Source organism: Astatotilapia calliptera, chromosome 11, assembly GCF_964374335.1.
Source record: "Astatotilapia calliptera chromosome 11, fAstCal68.1, whole genome shotgun sequence".
Classification (NCBI taxonomy): Eukaryota; Metazoa; Chordata; class Actinopteri; order Cichliformes; family Cichlidae; genus Astatotilapia; species Astatotilapia calliptera.
The window spans coordinates 22,867,103-22,884,225 of NC_137432.1; the positions used below are offsets into that span (position 1 = coordinate 22,867,103).

The 17,123-nt window shown below is 39.4% G+C and overlaps 1 protein-coding gene across 2 annotated transcripts; it reads left to right on the top strand.

Annotated features, from left to right (window-relative positions):
- The first annotated feature begins 5,580 nt into the window (after nucleotides 1–5,580).
- Nucleotides 5,581–16,623, top strand: snx27b (sorting nexin 27b). Of its 2 annotated transcripts, none has more exons than XM_026185422.2 (13): nucleotides 5,581–6,034; nucleotides 9,655–9,886; nucleotides 10,097–10,289; nucleotides 10,680–10,744; nucleotides 10,841–10,945; nucleotides 11,038–11,116; nucleotides 12,545–12,708; nucleotides 12,798–12,887; nucleotides 13,365–13,514; nucleotides 13,630–13,758; nucleotides 15,814–15,873; nucleotides 15,970–16,032; nucleotides 16,171–16,623. In XM_026185422.2, the coding sequence occupies exons 1-13, from the start codon at nucleotides 5,703–5,705 to the stop codon at nucleotides 16,213–16,215; spliced, it is 1,707 nt and encodes a 568-aa protein (XP_026041207.1). In that variant the 5' UTR covers nucleotides 5,581–5,702; the 3' UTR covers nucleotides 16,216–16,623. The 2 variants fall into 2 exon arrangements, with proteins under 2 accessions (XP_026041207.1, XP_026041206.1); XM_026185421.2 differs by having other exon boundaries at nucleotides 15,970–16,018.
- Nucleotides 16,624–17,123: the final 500 nt, after the last annotated feature.

Below are 17,123 nucleotides of genomic sequence, written 5' to 3' on the forward strand. Positions count from 1 at the left end.
TAAACTATTTGCTACGAGGTTGAATAAAACTAAACACAGGTTTCTGAGCAGGGAAAGTTGCGTCCTTAGTGTTTATGTGGACTTTGAGATGTTGGCTCAGATAATCAATAAGTACTCTATTTGCATATACTTGTTTGAAATATAAACTTTGCCTCAAATTATAATTGCCCGCATGCGGTCTTACACATTAAAGCATGGATATCATACTTTTGGTCCAAAGGCATTAAAATGAAAGAGGCAAGCCAGAGAATATAAATGTCATGCTGATTTCGTGTGTGAATGTAATTAATTGGCACAAAACTTGTCTAGAGCAAACCTTAACATCCTGCTATCTATCTATCTAAAGACAACCCAAGTAGTTTTTAAGTGAAGATTTCATTTATAAAATTAATTACCTCCCCTAAACCCCTGGTAAAATAATGACTTAACTGTTATTAACCACATTTTTTTTTTTTTTTGGAAAGATGAGCTCAATTTCACTTGCAACACCCAGGCCCGTTTACTGCCAGACCTGTTAAGAAATCACTTAAACATAATCTGCTTGATGAAGCGAAGTAGGCTAAAAGATCTCAAAAAGCAACAAAACATACCATAATCTAAAGAAACTAAAGCACAGATGGGAAACAAACACTGACATTGATCAGTCAGGAAAGGGTTATGAAGCCATTTCTGAGGCTCTGGGACTCCAGTGAATGATGGTGAGATCCATTATCTCCTTGAGAAAACTCGGAACAGTAGCAGACCCTTCGCAGGATCAGCCCATCTCATGAAATAACTCCAAGAGCAGATGAGCGACTTATCCAGAAGGTCACAAAAGAACCGAAGAACTGTAGCCTTCACTCACCTCATTTAAGATCAAAGTTTATGATTCTTTTTTTTTATGTATTTCAGTTGTTACAGACAGGACAGACTTGACTGGGGGATAGGAAAGAAAGAAAGAAAGAAAGAAAGAAAGAAAGAAAGAAAGAAAGAAAGAAAGAAAGAAAGAAAGAAAGAAAGAAAGAAAGAAAGAAAGAAAGAAAGAAAGAAAGAAAGAAAGAAAAACAGATGGGAAGAGGGACAGTGAGAAAGGGCACTTAAAAAATTCACCTGGATCACCTGTTGAGAGAAGAAAAAAGAAAAAAAGAGAAAACAAGTAAAAAAGAGAGCAACATAATAAACACAACACCACTGCAATAATCTAGTTAAGTGTAAATAACAGTAAATACTAAATATTGAATGCTATTGTGCAGCACACAAGACCGACAGCACACAATGTGCTTTGAGGTAGCAGCCAAGAAAAGTGTAGTTTGTGTCTGAGAACACCCGTGTGCACACGTGTGTGGATGAGCACGCTTGTATTCAAAAGGTTTCTCCATGTAACGATCTGCTTGAGGGTGTGGGGAGCCATAGCCCCATCCCCCAGGGCATGAAGCAGGCATAGAGGAGATCCAGGCCCCAGACATCCAGAGGCCAGAGTGTGAGAGCTCAAGGAGGACCGTTGGAGGGGCAACTGCTCTCTACCAAAAACTCCTGAAGGTGAATGTCCAGCCATCAATTCAATGCCCTGAAACGCAAGCTCACTTGCATCATACAGCAGGGAAATGATCTGAAAACCACTAGGAGGTCCACCTCTGAATCGCTGAAAAAGATAAAAGGAAGGTTTTGAAGCTACCTAATTAGTCCAAGACCAAAATTAAATCTGAATGAAAAGCGTTGGTATGACCTTAAACTGGCCACTCACGCTTAAAAACCTTCAAATGCGCCTGAAATGAACATTTCCCCAAAGTAAAGTGGGCCAAAATGCCTCCACAGTGACGTAAACATTGTCAGTTATCACAAATCCTTAATTGCAGTCATCATCAGGTTTCACAAAGAGCCTGGTAGGGTGGGTTGGCTTTTTCCCATAATAAATCAAATCATCATTTAAAAATTGCATTTTGTATTTTCTCAGGACATCTTTGCCTAATATTACTATAATTTTTTGATTATATGCAATCACAGCAATATGTACATTAGATTCCCCCTCGATTCTGATATCGGTAATACAGGAAACAAAGGAAAATGTTTTTGACAATAGGTTATGCATGCATGCATAAAGTACTGCCGCTAATATCATCCAAAGTGCTGGTAGAAGCTCATATCCATCCAAGATATAAGGTGCACTTGTTCCACCTGGAAGAAGTAAAGAGTAATATCTGCAGGCAGTCAATACAGCTGGCTGCTGGCAGATTTTTAAATCAATCAGATATACACAGCACACTTGCTCCACCTGGAAGAGAGTAAGGAGAATGCAGTCAAATTATCATATCGGCAGGAATGCCTTCTACAGTATGTCACTCCTCTCTGTTTGAGTCCATTCACACTGCCACGGTTCACTGTAAAATAACTAAACTATGAACTCGCTCACATGCATTCTGGCCTTACACTTCATCTGCTGCCAATTTATATTGAATTTGTGTCTTTTACATCACTGTGGAGGCAACCTTTGTGGAAGTTAAGAGGTTAAGGATCCAGTTATAAGCTTACATATATCTCACTGTTATTTGCTGTTCTATGTAAAGGCATCCAAACACTAACATAATATTTAAAATATAACCACTGGATGCCTCCCTGATTAATGAGCTAAGAAATGACCCCCTGCGTTGCACGTGTTGAAAAGCCAGACCATGTTTCCAAAAGCGATTTTATGCATTACATAAGCTGTTGTACAAATCAGGTTCTTTCATGATTTGTTCTTTGTGTAGAGATAAAACAAGAGAGTAAATGTCACAGCATTTATTTTGATTTGTTAATTGTCACTTCAGACAACGAACATCAGTTATACTCAAACACGGCGTATACATAATGTTATGTTTAATCTCAAGAGTCGGACATTCCTTGTTAAATGAAGGAGAAATAAATAAAAAAGTAAAATGTTGAATAAACGTGTGATTAATCATTGTGCATTAGACCCAAATGTTCCAGTTAAAAGCATAAAATATTTGACAGACCTGGCTTAGCTGTTGTGAAGCACTCTCACTTTCTCATTGTACAGATTGCATATGTACAGCTGAAGTGTTTATCTCACAGAACCATAAATCATAAACTTTGTGAATTCAAACACGATATCAGAATATTGATCCAGCGTGTTAAAATCTGCCTTTCACTATCGTGTCCCAATTAAAGAAAGAAAAGGTTATATTGTTAGACATCAGATTTATATTTTTTTTGTGCCATTCACAGCTTTTTGTGATGGCACTGCATTTTGTCTACTTGAGACTCACTGTAGAGCATTTCAGTCATTTCTAGATTGGTTAAAGTGTTTTTGTCTTCAGCAGCCTGGAGTATATGCACTGAATCGACCTGCCTCAGCTACACTTGGATGATTTGTTCAAAATGTTAGATTGGTGTGATGGACACATTCTTCTGTGAAGCTGCATTTAAACATTTCTCTAACAGTCTGATTCAGCTCTGCTTCCTTCAGGACACACACTGGAAATCTTTGATACCTTGTGTGATACCTCTTTAAAAAAGAAACACATCTGTCTAGCAGAGGATGATCTGTTCTGTCACTACACTTTACACGCTGTCATACTGAGTCCCTTTAATGTCTTCTGACATGTACTGTGCTTGTCGTTTTACTAAATTTAGTCAGCTATTTCTATTCTGGTACAGTTTGCTTTATAGAGCTATTTTAATACATGAAGCCACTTATTGTATTCAGCTGTTTCACTTTATGTACTATTCATTTATTTTATTCATTTATTTTCACTTTTATTGTAGTATCTAGTTAGTGAGCTCTTCATTGCAGCACATTCAGTTTTTTACAGGTGAAATACACTAATATATCGTAAGACCTGTTTAAACAGTTGGAGGTTGACAGAATTACAACAAATTGTGAATAAATAAACATCTTAGCGAGTAGTGGCCTGGCTGTGATAGAGGAGGATGTGCTGTGGAGTAAGGAGGAGAAAGGAGAATAGAGGATGCAAAAGGGTGCAGGTGATGGATGATGCAGCATATAAACTGGTTCAAAGGAAGGTCAAAGAAACAAGAGTGACAGGACAGAAGCAGTGATTCCCCAAGATGACTTTTTTTATTAATTTATTATTATTAGTTTATTATTACTGTATTTAACCAGGAAAGATCTAATGAGATTTTTTTTAAACGTATTTACAAGGGTAACCTGGATAAAAACAGCACTAAAATACACCACTCGTAAAATGTTATGAATTATAAAACATCAGTGATCTCAAACATATATAAACAAAAGAAAAGTCCAACAACAAGTTCAGCAGTGTAGTCAAAAAGTCCATCAAAACATTTACATGCAAATCTTTGGATATGTAAAATGTGAAGTATTTGTTTAAACTCACTCAGAGAAACAATTCCTTCAAATGGAGCTCATTCTGGTGCTGATTTCATACATAAGGGGAGAAGTACTTGAAGCCTTTTTTCCCCAACTCAGCGTGAATCCTTGGCATCGTCACTAAGAACAGATTTTGTGAATGAATGTAGTAAGATCCCAAACTTTTCTAGATAATATAAGGTGTAAGTAATATACTATTGCATACAGTGGCTTGCAAAAGTATTCGGCCCCTTGAACTTTTACACATTTTGTCACATTACAGCCTCAAACATGAATCAATTTTATTGGAATTCCATGTGAAAGACCAATACAAAGTGGTGTACATGTGAGAAGTGGAACGAAAATCATACATGATTCCAAACATTTTTTACAAATAAATAACTGAAAAGTGGGGTGTGCGTAATTATTCAGCCCCCTCAGTCAATACTTTGTAGAACCACCTTTTGCTGCAATTACAGCTGCCAGTCTTTTGGGGTATGTCTCTACCAGCTTTGCACATAAAGACTGAAATCCTTGCTCATTCTTCTTTGCAAAACAGCTCCAGCTCAGTCAGATTAGATGGGCAGCAGTTTTCAGATCTTGCCACAGATCTGAAAAAGTTGCAGACTATGTTTATATGAAACGTGTGTATACTTACTGCATTTGATGTATTTTAACCATATGTAATACGTTACAGAATGCATCACGTGTAATTGATTGTTGTTGATTTTTCCACCCCTTTTTTCCATCCTAATCTCATGAAACCTAAATAAATTTATTTAGATCCGTCCCTGTGTAGTGTTTGAAAGGTGCTATATAAATAGACTTGCCTTTTGTAAATATGCCAAAAAAATGTAGACGTTTACAAAAAGGGCTCTTTTTGTTCTACAAAAAGGAAAAAAAAAACACTGTAACTACAAGGATTGATAGTTTAGACCATGATTTAAGCAGTGACATGTGTTCTCAACATCTCAATCAGGGATTTATCAGTGAAATATTAAACAAAAGCGAACTTAGGAGTGATGAGTTTTCTTGTGGGGTCCGTGTTAAGTCTGGGAATCACATTTTAGGAGACTCAAAGTTACGGTCTGATCTCTTTCTTCACTGATTTAGTTTAGAAATTGCAGACTTCTGTTTGCTCTCGACACAATTATGTGCACTACTCAAGTAACTTAACGGTCAGTCTAAAAAAACCCGTCTCTGATGGTCGACATGGAACGCCTCCCGCGCATCCTGCTACGGTCTCGCGAATCATCGTAAGATTTCGGCTTTTTCCGGCTTACCTCATTCAGTTAGCTAGCCAAGCTGATTAGCCTGCTACTACAAGCTAATGTTTGTATGATATTTAATGTTGTAGCCGAATCTGATTGGATGATACAGTGAGTGCAGAAAAATGGCGGACGTAGCGGGGCAAGAAATTTGTTCCCCGGTCCCTCCGTCACCTCACCCTTCTTCTCGTAACGGCTCCGGCAGCGGTAACGTTACACCGGGCACCGGCGGCAGCTGCCAGACCGCAACCACCGTTACTTCAGGCCCGCGGCTGGTTCGGATAGTGAAGTCTGACTCCGGCTATGGGTTCAACGTTCGGGGGCAAGTAAGTGAAGGAGGGCAATTACGGAGCATCAACGGAGAACTGTACGCCCCACTGCAGCATGTTAGTGCGGTCCTTCCGGGGGGTGCCGCCGACAGAGCCGGCATTTCGAAAGGGGACCGGATTCTTGAGGTGTAAGTACTGTTTTTTAGCTTCTCTCCAAGCTGCTTATAACGTAAGTGATGAAAATGACCTGTTTCACTTTCCGGACGATCACGCAGTGAGCTCAAGGCAAACGTGACTTTATAGCATCATTCAGTCAAACTGGGAACACTAAGGTGCCAGTGTGTGCATGCACTGTGACACCGGTCCTGCAGAAGAGCCGTTCATCCCAATGAAAGGAGTGTCTGTGTGTGTCAGAGAGAAACGATCCGGGGATCATTAGAAATTCACGTCACACTGAAATCTATTCCTCTCATCCACTGCATGCCAGATATTTCCAACTCACTCCTGTGCACATTCACATCATCCTAAGCAGATGCAGTGTGGGTCATTTATCAATGAAACACTTTGTTTACACAAATCATGAATGGTAAACCAGCTCACATCTTTAACATCAGCATCACTGAATTAGATGTTACTTAGCACTGAGGATTATTGCACCTGGTTGATTTGGCATTGAAGTGTTCAAGTGTGTGTTGAACTGTTGTTGTGTGGAGTAACACACAGCATCAGCATCAGTACTCATGCTTCAGTGTGTCTGTGTGCATGGAATACCATGATGCAGAGAGGGAGGGATGCCTTGAGTTCAGTTCTGATTGGCTTTGTCCTCTCAAAGTCACTTTCTGATTGGCTGGCTTTTGCACACTGCTGTGTCAATGGATGGCCTGCAGTAACCTGGCAGTTTGTTGACCCCATTATTTCTGTGTGCCAGCATGTGGATGTGTGCCTGATCATTTTGTTATCATATACAAGATACCCCTCTGCTAGTATTATTAGCATGGTATATAGTGGTCATGTAAAGCTACAGTACACTTATTAAATTTACTAGCCACATAGTATCCTTCAAGACCAGAGTGTACATAATACATAAAAAAAAAAACTAAACTTTAACAGTGTGGGACAATAATGAAAACATGACTCAAAATGCAGGATCAGACAATGTAAAACTACTACTTAGAAAAACATGAAGTGAGCTCAGAAATCAAAGATTTAACAGGAACAGAATAAGTCAGACTCAGGTTTAGAATAACAAAGAAAACAAAACAGGAGTCAAGAAGACTAGAATAATAAAAGCCAAACAGCAACCCAAACACAAATATATGCACTACGAATCCTAACCTTGAAAAACCACACAAAAAAAAGAAAACTGGGACCATGGCAGCCTGAGGTTATATGAAGGTTGTAAGGTGGCACATAATGATGCTGAAATTAACCATTAGAAAAAACGGTAAAACCACGTGGTCATCGAAAATCCTCGGTTGGTGACTTAAATATTAGAGTTACTGTTGACTTTCTTTTTTCTCTGACCTCTGCTGTCAACAAAGCATTTCAGTTACTGGATGTCTGTTTTGAGATGCTTCTGCCTGAAATCCTGAAAGAGCTACAGTTTCTGAGTAACTCAAAACAGCCAGTCTGGCGCTAGCAGCCATGCAACATTAGTGACTTGATTTTAACCAGGTCCTCTTCATCGTGCTTAATTAACATGTGATTGGCTGGTTAAACATTTGCTAGTTTAATACAAGTAAGTAGTAAAGTGAGTCTAAGCACTCACATTCACACTGGAGTGGCTGCATACTAGCTGCAGCATGTCGAGTATTTTTATTTATTTGCACTTTTATAAACAGCTCCTCCTCTCAGACTTAAATTCAGTTTGTGTTATTTAGCATAATTATTTCAGCATTCTGTTTTATTATAAAGGTCATATATATTGTTTAAACACTTTTCAAGGTGTCAAATGCATTTTAATTTGGCCTTTAAACTATGTGTGAGGGGTTGAACATTTATACATGAAGTACAGAACACTGCATAGTGCATAAAGTCACCTAATAAATCCTTAAGCTGCAGCAAAAACAAAATGAACACATACTAGTAATTTCAATTATAAAAGCAGAACTAGAAATCTGTCACATGGGAAGGGTGTCTACTGTAAAGTGTTTATCATAGTCAAAAGTGCTGATAGTGGCGGTGCAAAGGCCTCTGTGTCAGGTCCTTATTATATCATCATAAAGCTGCAGGAAGGAAAGAGCTGCCAAAATGCTTGGTCTGCATTTTTTCTTGTAGGACACGTTTGCGCTTTCTCCCACTCCACCTGCAAGATTGTTATATTTGTGTCCTCCATATTAGTCTTTTCTTACTTTTACCTACATAATCATCATTCCCAGCTTTGCTATGTGTGCACTGGCTCAGAATGCCTTCTTTATGTTGAGTACATGTGTGTAGCTATTTTGTTCCACTGTAGGTAAAATAGAGCTTATGTTCATCGGGCTTCAACCCTCCATCTAAATGCCAGCATGGCAAACATAACAGATATGTATTCATTCAGTTGAAGCATTTCCTGCATTTCCTGTCCTGGCTTGTTACCATCTCAGTGGTTGTCTTTAATATAAGTTAGTGAAACATTTGTGGGCTTCTCACAACGTGCTTGTTTATAAAATGTGAATTAGGACACTCAAACCTTTTGCATACTATCACGCTGCCTAAAAGATGTCACCCTGTGGTGATGTGTTTTTTAAGTCAACTAAACCCTAGAATTGGGTTTTATTTTCTGCTCAAAGCTCGAAGTGTATCTTAACAGCATATTAACACACTTTATCCTGTATTTATCACAACATGTGTTTTCACATTAGATGATCAGAGCTCATCTATGTCTACTTAATGTGAGAATTTGCCCCCAAACCACTGACTGTGTTACATTTAGGTTATGCAAATATCATTTACAGCACTGCTGGCTTCTGTAGTCTTTGGAAAATGTTCAAATGAAGTTTGGCCTGATTCCTCATTCACTGTAATATTTCCAAGCTGTTGTTTAAGTCCTGGAATGTAAAACACAGAATAATTTATTGAATCTCATTCAGGCCTCGTTCAAATACCGCCTTTATCTGCCAGCCTACGCTGGAGCTTGTTTCAAAAGTGTGAGAAATATCCAGTGGTGTCGCTGAGAGCTTTTAGATGAGGCGACATGGTTTTGGAGCAAAGTTAACTACGGGTTAGGCTGCTACAGCTCTGTCATTCACTCCGTTTGACACAACTGCCAAAGTGCACACACCCAGTGTCGCTCACTTTCAGCTGTGCTCATGACATAACCAAAGGTCTCAATTCTGAAAGAGATGATGCAAAAGTTCTACAATGTGCGCACCAGTAACTCTTATTTGAACCCCCTTTTTTTTTTTTGCTGTTTCCCATTTCATTCAATATTTTTATATTGTTTAGCAGTTCAAATAATTCTTGTTATTTGTGAATCTTATAATTTCATGTGTTAAACTTCTACCCTGAGAGAGAAGAAGCAAAGTACAAGGCACTGATAAATTGTCTGAATATAACAGCCCTGCAGTCATGAAGCACTTAGTCATTTCTCATTGGTGTTAACAGCATGCCGTCTGTGTGTTGATTCAAGTCTCTGGTAATTAAAGGCTGCTGTTTAGATTATTTGATTGCATTAATTTATAATTGCATTTTCACTATTGTATTTCCTAATTCAGTGAAAAAAAAACTCTGTACTCTTTTATGCTTATGAAAAATAGAAAGTTAACCTTAAGAATATTAAAAAAGAAAATGCTTGCCACTCTAGTATATAAATCTCTTTATTCAACAGCAATGGGGTGAACGTAGAAGGAGCAACACACAAGCAGGTGGTTGATCTGATCCGGGCCGGTGAGCGAGAGCTGGTGCTGGCCGTGCTGTCCGTTCCTCCCCAGGAGGCCGACTGCCTGGATCCCGGAGACGACGGGTCGGCCCAGTCCTGTTACGACTACTCCGACAAGCAGGCAGTGCCCATCTCTGTTCCCAGCTACAAACACATTGAACTCAACCATGAAAAGTTTGTGGTGGGTACACTCGTGCAAAAACACTCGGATGGATAAAAATGTTTTTGTAGTTGGACGCAGCCAGTCACAACTCAAGGCTTATGCGATTGTTACATTCATGAGATGTTTATATTCAGGTCTATGAGCAACCTAATGTTCTGGATATTATAAATACTGTTGACTAAAGATCACCGCCTTTTCATTTTCATTTTTCCACTTTAACTCTTCCAGGTGTATAATGTGTACATGGCAGGCAGACAGCTGTGCTCCAAGCGTTACCGGGAGTTTGTGATTCTACACCAAAACCTGAAGAGGGAGTTTGCTAACTTTACTTTCCCCAAGCTGCCTGGAAAATGGCCTTTTTCCCTTTCAGAGCAACAGCTGGACGCACGACGCAGAGGCCTGGAGGAATATCTAGAGAAAGGTGAGGAAGAGAGGAGGAGAATCAGGCTTTCTTCATAGGGCTAGCACACAAACAGTTCGCCCACTTACAGTTGCCTTCCATATTGTTTGGAACAAAGATACAGCTTTGTAGTTTTGCTTCTGAACGCCACCACGGTTGATTGTAAATCAAACAAACAACACGTGATTATTCAGTTTTCCAAAACATTTGCATGACCTCTTTAAGGATTACACACATTTTTATAAACAGGACACCATTTTCAGAGGCTCAGAGTTAATGTGACAATTGACTGCTAAGCAGTTTTATGGCCAGGTGGTGAAGTCGCAGATGTCATTGTATAATGACTTTTATTTCACTTACACACACACACAAAAAAAACTGTATCTAATATAATGTGTGTTTCATCTGCAGTGTGCTCTGTCCGAGTCATTGGAGAAAGTGACATCATGCAAGAGTTCCTGTCTGAATCAGATGAGGTAAAAAAATAAAAATAAACGTGTCTTTTTGCCCGTTCCCCGCCTGTGACTCACTACGCTGTGTCTGTCTTTCTGGCTGTCTTTGCTGTGACCTAGAATTATAACGGTGTGTCGGATGTGGAGTTGAGAATAGCGATGCCAGATAAAACCACACTCACTGTCAGAGTTCGCAAAAATTCAACTACAGACCAGGTCTATCAGGTAAACCCACACAAACACAGTCCTGTCCCCACTATAGCCACAACGTTATTTCAGTCTCTCACTCTCATTCTGTGGCAATCTCTCGCGTTCAGGCTGTTGTTATGAAGCTAGAGATGGACAGTGTAACAGCCAGCTACTTTGCTCTGTTTGAGGTCATCAACCACACCTTTGGTGAGTAAGGGCAGGTAACTCAAGCACAGGTTGCATTTTTGCTAAAGCATAGCACAAATGTTGCTGTAGTTGCTATCTGTGATCACTAACAAGTGACAGAAAAGAAAATATCTGTATGCAGCCACCTTTTTTTTATAATCATCTAGAAGCAAATACCTTATACATGAATAATCATGCTCATAATATGGTTTGTAAGGGCATTTATAATGATGTCACATTCGTTTGACAAAGGTTAGTGTGTTGTTTGTGCCTAATTTAAAAAATGAAATAAAACTACAGTAGTAGCATTTCTGTTTAATGCACAAAGTTCTCTATGACCTGTGTCTATTACAGCAAGGACAAATGCACCACAACATTAGCAATAACCAGTTATATTTGATGAGAATGAAAGTTTTGTGTGTATCCACTAAAGTTTCAATTTGTTTCTTTCTTGCAAGGAATAAATCAGCAAATTCTATCCCCAGTGATGTGAAGAAAGCCATCCCCGTTTTATTTTTAATCAGCTGAAGAGCTGATAATTACAAGTGTATGCACTTGTGCTGTTCTTCCACACCCCTTCCACACCCACACAACACTTTTTTTTCCAAACTCTAGGAAGGAAATTGTTTAGCAGCACGAAGGAATCTTTCACAAGTAAAAAGAAGCATTTGTCTTGCAGTTCTAACATCAGTTACATTTACTTCAGTGTTTACTTTAGAATGTTGTAGTGTAATGTAAAGTTACACTCCTTATGCTGTAGGTGTAGATAACTGTGGCCTGATTTATTCTGTCTCAGAAGGCTCAGAAGCGTCATCTGTTTCTTGAAACGATCCTTAGCTTTGGTTTCACAGTAACATCGCTGTCTTTGGTTTTTGACCTTGCTTTGCCTTTCTTTTTTCCTTATTCGTGTTGCATTGTTTTGTATTGCTTGGTTACTGTCACAACATTGTATCACAAAGCAGAAAGTAACAAGCCTACAACCACATTAGCAGCTCGTGAAACTTTATTAATAAAACCTATTATGAAGAATTGTGTTTGTTTGTTTTTCATGCAAATTATCGTTATTTTATTAAGAACATTTCTAATGGATCGCCAGTCTTTTTTCCCCCCGTAGTGCTTGTATTAAATTTCATGGCCATCATTCTGGCAGTTGCTGAACAAAAGACACTTGATTTACTGCTGTACAAATGTCTGTCGAACTGACTGACACACTGACAAAGAAACTGACCTTCCTGTGCAGCTAGCCTCACAAAAAATACAGCACAGGTTATGTGACTTTATTGACATATCCAATAAAATGAAATTATATAAACTTAAATGAAACCCTATTGATTTTTGGTTCATAGATGGTATCCATCTTTGTGGAAGAAGTACAGTTAAGTCTTAGGAGGTAGGATTTGTGCTGTTAAATGTTCTACAAATTTCTTTCATGTCTTCTTTCTTCTTTAGTACGTAAGCTTGCCCCCAATGAGTTCCCCCACAAACTGTATGTACAGAACTATACCTCAGCGATCCCAGGAACCTGTCTCACCCTACGCAAGTGGCTCTTCACCACAGAAGAGGAGATTTTGCTTAATGACAACCAGCTCGCTGTCAACTATTTCTTTCACCAGGTGCGTACACACTGTGTATTTGTCTGCTCTGTTTGGTATGCTTAGTGGATTTTGTATTTAATTGTGTCTCCTGTCTGACCTCTTTGCAGGCTGTGGATGATGTGAAGAAAGGCTTCATTAAAGTTGAGCAGAAGTCTTATCAGCTCCAAAAGCTGGCCGAGCAGAAGAAGATGTCCATGGTGAGCCTTTTATATACAGCACGCTACTGTTTGAGAGTAACATGCACATACAGAGACACTGTATTCTCACTATATCTGAGTGTGTCGTCCACTTTGTCACACTGATTCATTCCTATTTCACTGAGTGATATACCACAGTGTAAAAAGGAAGTAGTCTAAGAGCGAGTGTGTCACAGACACACATTCTTGCCAGCAAAATGTGCTCGCTGAAAGTGAATAAGTGAGTGAGCATCAGTAAATTACCGCCAATTTGAAGAGATTAAAGCTGCTCCAGCAGGTAAATAATCACATCCCGTTTCTAAATCAGTCAGGCTACAGAGAATAACTGCACTCTGCTTTATAGCCTTAAGTGTTTTTTCACAGTTAAAAAATGCACCCTGCATCTAAACTTCATTCAGCTGCAGAGCATCCTCTTGTTTTTCAGTTTGTGAAAAATATTTAGCTCACATTGCCTCTTCTCCCTCTTTTTTTTCACAGTACCTGAGTTTATTGCGAACTTGCGAAGGCTACAACGAGATCATATTCCCCCACTGTTCCTGCGACTCTCGACGTAAAGGCCACGTGATCACGGCCATCAGTATTCACCACTTCAAGCTGCACGCCTGCACAGAGGAGGGGACGCTTGAGGCAAGGCCTACTCTTTGCTGTGTGTGTGTGTGTGTGCGTGTGTGTGTGTGTGTCTGCCTTTTCTATACCTCTTGTGTAACAGGGTGAGTGTACTGAAGCCTTCGTGTTGTTCCAGAATCAGGTGATTGCATTTGACTGGGGGGAGATGCAGAGGTGGGACACGGATGAAGAGGGCATGGCCTTCTGCTTTGAATATGCACGAGGAGAGAAGAAGCCACGCTGGGTCAAGATATTTACTCCTAATGTATGGATCACACACAGATCACTGCATACATATTATGTTTATTTGTTAATACTGCTACAAATGAAATAATTGTAAAGAACTCTAAAAGAAAAAGTTCAGGATGAGGAGAGTTACTGCTATATTTAGAAGGAACAGATCATGGTAAATGGTAAGTATGGTCTCTGCAGATATTTTATTGAGTAGACACCACTTGTATGCCTTTACAGTAAATAAGAGGATGACACAAGCAGCCAGTAATTTTTATTTTTTTTAAAAGTAGTGGCAGTAGTGAGCCTAGTTCACTTACACATTATATCATAGCAAACTTCCCTGTTTGTATGGATAAAATCAGCCAGATACACCTGCTAATTAACCAAAAAAAATGTTTGAAAAGAAGAAGCCCATATTTAATTGGAAATAGTACAAAAACATACCCGAGAAGTTGTACCGAATCTTGAAAAATCATCATTTTAAATTGAATTCCTTTAAAAAAAAGTTAGTACAGGTGCTTGTTTACTACTGTGTTACAACACATCTTCTTTCACCAGCTCTTAAAGCCTTTGGGAACCAGTTACTGTTGCTTTATAAAGTGTGCTTATGCTGAGATAAGTTAACCAGTTGGTGGATGTAAGTTAAACTATATTTACAGGCAAGTACAAGAAGGTGGTATCAAAGTTCTTATCAAACTCCTTGTAAAGAAAAGAAAGAGACTCTCATCAGAATCAGAAACTTTATTGTCATTGTCATGAGAACAACGAAATTAAGAATGGTCCCCGATCATTGCATCATCCCTAGCAATATCAAAATATAAATAAAACAATAAAATTCAATAAATAAAATAGAATACTTAAAATACTAATAAGATATAACAGTAAAACATTCACATACATTCCCACACACATGCTTCAGACTGTGCATAGATTAACACAAGAGTGGCGTGATGGACATTTTTTTGTAGTATTCAGATGTGTTATTGCAGTTGGATAACAGCTGTGTTTGAGTCTATTAGTCCTTGCTCTGATTGCCCTGTACCGTCTGCCTGAGGGCAACAGTTCGAACAGGGAGTGGCCAGGATGTGAGGTGTCTTTTATGATGTTTTGGGCCTTTTTAAAACAGTGGGCGTTGTGTAGAACTTCCAGTGTGGGGAGAGGGCAGCCAGTGATCTTTTGGGCGGTGTTAATGATCCCTTGGAGTGCTTTCCTCTGAGCCCCTGTGCAGCTAGTGTACCAGATGCATATGCAGTAAGTTAGAACACTCTCAATGGTGGCTCTGTAGAAGGACACCAGCAGTCTCTGTGTGATGTTATTCCTCCTGAGAATTCTCAGGAAGTACAGTCTCTGTTGGGCCTTTTTCAGCAGCTCGGAGGTGTTCACACTCCAGGAAAGGTTCTCCTCTATATTGACTCCCAGGAAGCGGAAGCTTGCCACCCTTTCTACACAGTCCCCATTTATGAATAGTGGTTGGATCTCTGCCTTTTTCCTTCTGAAGTCTATTATGAGTTCTTTGGTTTTTGAAGTGTTGAGGAGGAGGTTATTGGCCTTACACCATGACGTCAGCTGGTGTAAGGCCATCTACTACTCTTTTAGAGCAGCGATGTTAGGCTCATTTTATATGGTGGGTGACATGCAATCACTTTGATCTCAAGTGGGCCGAGCCAGTAAAAATACAGGATAGATGTGTAAAATTAGAGAAAAGGGTATAATGGCTCACTGCACAGACTGTCCTGTAATTATAAAATATAATGGTTTTGTTAGTTTACTGCTGACTAATTAATATTTGAAAAACAGGACCATTTATGTCATTTAATTATTTATCTGTTAATTACTTTAATTCAACATGAAAGCTAATGGGGGTTGGGCAGTTTGTATCAATAGGAAAAGCTGTAAAATGTATTAAATACAGTTAAAAACTTCAAATCTATGCACTCCGTCAAATTTTCTAAAGCTGTTCAGTGAGTCAGATTCTAGTCTTCGCTGGGCTCATTCTGACCCTTGGGCCTTATGTTTGACACCACTGTTTTAGAGAGAACCGTATAAACGCCAGTCTAAATCTGTGCTTCTCTTTGTCATTGTTTAGTTTAACTACATGCATGAGTGCTTTGAGAGAGTCTTCTGTGAGCTGAAATGGAGGAAGGAGGTAATGCCCTTCTGCTTCTTTACAGAATAATCTGCTCTAATACAAGCCATTTACTTCTGTCCTGTACTTACGGAAATAATGCATCTGTGCCTTCAGGTGGAAGAGGAGGCTACAGACAAGGACAATAAGAACTGCAGTAAAGATGGTATGTGTGGCAAGGTAAGGCTTTGCCTGCCTCTGTCCAGTTTGATACCAGTGATAATCCTTTTACTTTCTTGTTTTGGTGTTTTATACAGTTTCTTTTCCTTCTGTGTCTAAGCTTGTGGTTTTTACCCCTGGTTTCTGTTTCTGTAACAGAATATTTTCCAGCTGCTGAGGCACAGAAGGGATGGGGGCACCTAGGAAGGGAGATCGTTACCTCGTAACTACATCGCCATCACCACCTCAGCTCAGTTTTGGCCCCGACCTTCCCCCCCATACCCACCAGAAATCAGCTGTTAACTACTCGGACATCATTTAAACTCCATCAACTTCAACATGAGAAGCTCCTCCTTACATGCAAACCAACAAGCATCTGCTGATGAACACGTTGAATGAACAGACGCATAAAAAAAATAAACTACAGACTTGTGTACCAGAACTCTCGACCATGCATTAAGCAGAGCTCCGTTGAAAAGAAACGAGCTGCCTACAGAATCAAAGTGACGGATTCATGCGAGCCTTCCTCTTATTGGCAGGGACTTGAAGTGGAATGTGACGTGCAAACGATCGGGGTTTTGAACCTTCTTTTAAGAAGTCCTACTTGAAAAAGAGAGCTGAAAAGATTGGTGGACAAAGAAAGGAAAGTAAAAGTTGTTAGCTGCCCTCAGAAAGGGGACCACAAGATCACATTAATCACTGATTCGGAGGGGTGACCACAGGAAGACATTTAGCTTCTCAGTTTATGGATTAGAGCCTCAGTGTCCTGCGTCTCCATGCGTGTTATTAATATATGCAGAAAACCCCATCAGCTAAGAGAGAAGGGGCAAACCAGAGTCGAGCCCTGATAAAGTAAGTTACAGCTGAACCACGTCACATACATTAATTTCCATGTGTTGCGAACTGCATTTGCATTAATAATGTGACAAATGAGAGAAGGGATGAAGAACGCAGATTTTCTTTATAGGCTGTTTGTTTGTTTTTTTCATATTTGGGTGCATATCAATGCTTAGACATATGTTGCACTTTATCCAGCAGTATTATTGACCTCCAAATGTGCATAGTATAATGTAAAAGGGCAATAGATGGAATTATAATGGAATAAGTACAGG

Bases quoted from the DNA above. Each gene is read 5' to 3' on its own strand.
- snx27b (XM_026185421.2), top strand. From the start codon at position 5,703: ATGGCGGACGTAGCGGGGCAAGAAATTTGTTCCCCGGTCCCTCCGTCA. The intron at 15,874-15,969 runs GTAATGCCCTTC...CTGTGCCTTCAG, and splicing joins AGCTGAAATGGAGGAAGGAG to GTGGAAGAGGAGGCTACAGA. The intron at 16,019-16,170 runs GTATGTGTGGCA...TTTCTGTAACAG, and splicing joins TAAGAACTGCAGTAAAGATG to AATATTTTCCAGCTGCTGAG.